The sequence below is a fragment of the Panicum hallii genome, chromosome 6, assembly GCF_002211085.1.
Source record: "Panicum hallii strain FIL2 chromosome 6, PHallii_v3.1, whole genome shotgun sequence".
In the NCBI taxonomy this organism is placed as follows: Eukaryota; Viridiplantae; Streptophyta; class Magnoliopsida; order Poales; family Poaceae; genus Panicum; species Panicum hallii.
Genome location: NC_038047.1, coordinates 24,160,804 through 24,164,088, shown reverse-complemented (window position 1 = coordinate 24,164,088; position 3,285 = coordinate 24,160,804). Strand labels below are relative to the sequence as shown.

Sequence of the window (3,285 nt, the reverse complement as noted above, 5' to 3'; positions counted from 1 at the left end):
TGAGTGCAACAAAGTTTCACCTCCTCTTTTCTGCTAGAAAACTTCCTCTTTCTCATAGATGTCTGTCACCTTTGCCTCCAACTGGTATCGCCTTAGCCATTCTAATATAGCTCTCTCTTATTTTCTTCCACATCTATTTATTTGATTTCAAGGAGCAGGAGCTGCTTGTGTTTCTTGATGTTACTCCTTAAAAATACATGATTAAGAAAGGTAAGAGGTGGGGTTCCTATTCATTAGAGGTCATACTGATACTTAGGTTCTTTTGATGATTTGTAACATATCCTTTTATATTTCTAATTAGGCCATGTTTGATAGAGCTCTCAGATCAACTCTAGGCTAAATTCAGGAAGAGCTCGAGCAAACAGTTTTTAAAGAAAAATGATTCCATATTAGTTTTGAAAAGTAATTCTCTTAAATGAACGGAAGGTCCAAGAGCGGAAAAGTGATTTTCCTGATTTACTTCTCGCATAAAATCCTTTTATCCATAATTTTATTTTAGATAGTCACTTACCATAGGATCATTTCTCCAAAAGAATTAACTCTTATTGAGAACTAGAGGTAGACGGAGCCCACGAAAGGGTCCGTAGCCTAATAGTTATAAGAATAGTTACAAGAGTCTCAGTAGCACCTCAGGTCCTGGGTTCGACTCCCCGTAGAGTGAATTTTCTACGATTTAATGGTGTTGTATTTTTAGTAGTAGACGATATTCCCGTAAACACGAGGCGCCCGTGGTGACTGCATCAATCTCGAGAATTTGCCGGCTCAGTCTTCAACGATGCTTATGGAAGTACGGGCGACTCCGTCAATCTCGAAGATTTGCCAGTTCAGTCTTCAAAGATAGTTATAGATGTAGGGTTTGCGTACGTGCCTTCCTAGCGATATGCGTGTATACGTTGTGAGTGTCTGAATTATACTGCGTAATTAAAAAAGAAGTAGACGGAGCCCACTAAACAGTCTCTTACCAAACAATTTATGCTCCAACAAAACCCATTTTAGGGACGGAGCGGGACGCGGGAGGGTCGAACTCAACCCGTTGCTCTCCAGCCAATCCATCCACCGCGCAGCTGACGGACCACGCTCACTGACTCGCACTCACCAATCCCTCCCCCTCGGGCGGCATGGCCGCCGCCCTCCCCCTCCCGCGCGCCGCGGCCCCGCTCGCCGTCCTCCGCGCGTTCCGTTTCGCGCCGTGGGGCGCGCCGGCGCCCCGCCGTCGGCTCCTCCCCGGGCCTCCCACAGCCGGCGAGCCCCCACCCCCGGTGCTCCCGCCTGCGTCCAAGCTCGCCGACCCCCCGGTCCTGGGGGCTCCGGAGCCCCCGCTGCCGTTTAGGGCCGCCGAGGCGGAGATCCTCCGCGACATCGAACCCGTCGTGCAGCTCATCAAGGATATCCTCCATTCCGACAGGTGGGCCCCCCTTTTCCGCAGATGCGATGAACTTGGGTGCAAATCGAAATGCGGTGGTCGGGAGACCCTTCTCCTCGCCTTCTAACGAAGCTGCGTACGTCCGAGCAGATACGGAGACGGCGAATGCCTCTGCCCGAAGGATGAAAACGTCGTCGTGGAGAAGCTCCTGGCGTTCCATCCACGCGCGCAGGATAAGATTGGCTGTGGGCTTGACGCTATAATGGTGAGTGAGCTTCTACAACCACCTGAGCAATTTTATTGATGAGTTAGTTTTGATTTCCTGTTGAAAATATGGAATGCCACTTATTATTTAGCGCAATTCTATATGTAGGGCAATATAAGTGTCGATAGCTAAAATGTTTTTTGTGAGAACTTCCTAATATGAATTTGATTGATGATGTATTCAAAATTAATCTTTCTTTTAACATGAATCAGTACCCTGCATTAATGAACTATCTACACTGTTAAGCGTGGACTGTCATTGGCATTATGTGAATATCATGAATAGCCAATTCCTTCCATGAAGTGGAAGCGCTTTCTCAGCCGAGAGCTCTGCTTTGTGTCTATAGGTTACTGTGTTATGAAGCTTTTGTATTGGATATGAAGAAGCTCAAGAAATAATACTACCTTTTGCAAAATTACACTTAGAGTACAATTGGTTTAGGGTGCTTTAGACATACTTGATATATATTCTATCCTTGACAGATGATTCCAAATTTATATTTGTAATTCAGAATTGTATATGTAATTGATTTTTTGAACTTTGGTTGTCTGTGAAGGTTGATAGGCACCCTGAGTTCAGGAAGTCAAGATGCCTTTTTGTTGTTCGCACAGATGGTGTTTGGATTGATTTCTCATACCAGAAGTGCCTCCGTGCATACATCCGAGAAAAGTATCCGTCTCATGCTGAGAGATTTATACGAGAACATTTCAAGCGAACATGAAGAGACTAAAATCAGTGATGTACTGATATTTATGAGTTTTGGAATAGTTTCTGTAAATTATTAGGCTGCAAGGCCTCTTGGTTTGATTCACGTCCTAGTATGCATGTATGACCGGCATCAATAGAGCATGGTTGGTTACATTAACATAGAAACATTTGCATTTATAAAGGAATCCATGCAAAGTTAAATTTTTGAGAAGCTAATTCTTTGGAAACGGCAGAGCCCACACAATGCTTCAGAAGCAGCCAATATAATGAGGCACTTTGTTCACAGGAAATTACTATTGAGTTTAACAGTCTTATAGGTTAGTTTATTTACTCTCTTTAAATGTCTGTTCATTCTTAATTTGAGTATGGTGATTTATTTGCATTTGTGTTTACATTACCATTCCTGGAACTAAGCAGCAAACTTTAATTTATCATTACCCTCAACCATTAAAACTAGGAAAGCTTTAAAAGTATACGTTTTTTTTTGTGGTGCTTGAGGTCATGCAAATGGTAAAAGGAAAAAAAACTCAACCCAAGGGAAGAGTCATCCTGAAAGCATTGCATGAAGGGTCGAGAAAAGGAAACCCACAGATTTGGTAAACAAATTCTAGGGATGATCTAGAAATGGAAATAGCAGACATAAGAATTTTGTGCAGTGAATATAGAAACTCAATTCTGGCAATGGAGCAAGATTTTATTGTGAACAGAATTATATTGAGTCACTCACAGTCTCGACTTCCATATATATAACCTCAAAACTTGTCGAAAGAGTAAGAACGGTGGATTGAACTTTTATTTTTTTGAGAACGTGCCTAAGCACATGTTTCGTTAAAAGAAAAGAGGATCAAATGACCACGAGCCGTACCACATAACCGCGGTGGCTGAACAGACGTGGCTAAAGTGTAATTTACAGGAAATACCAAAATACATTTTGCAACCTAAGCACATC

At 42.9% G+C, this 3,285-nt stretch overlaps 1 protein-coding gene across 1 annotated transcript; it reads left to right on the top strand.

Moving 5' to 3' along the window:
• Positions 1–1,012: 1,012 nt before the first annotated feature.
• LOC112897291 (protein DCL homolog, chloroplastic-like) lies at positions 1,013–2,539 on the top strand. The gene is made up of 3 exons (XM_025965565.1): positions 1,013–1,405; positions 1,514–1,628; positions 2,185–2,539. Exons 1-3 carry the CDS (start codon positions 1,119–1,121, stop codon positions 2,347–2,349), a joined length of 567 nt encoding a protein of 188 aa, XP_025821350.1. The 5' UTR covers positions 1,013–1,118; the 3' UTR covers positions 2,350–2,539.
• Positions 2,540–3,285: the final 746 nt, after the last annotated feature.

Excerpts from the sequence above, each read along its gene's own strand:
- LOC112897291 (XM_025965565.1), top strand. The coding sequence starts at position 1,119 with ATGGCCGCCGCCCTCCCCCTCCCGCGCGCCGCGGCCCCGCTCGCCGTC. Across the intron at positions 1,406-1,513 it reads GATATCCTCCATTCCGACAG|ATACGGAGACGGCGAATGCC; the intron begins GTGGGCCCCCCT and ends ACGTCCGAGCAG. Across the intron at positions 1,629-2,184 it reads GTGGGCTTGACGCTATAATG|GTTGATAGGCACCCTGAGTT; the intron begins GTGAGTGAGCTT and ends TTGTCTGTGAAG.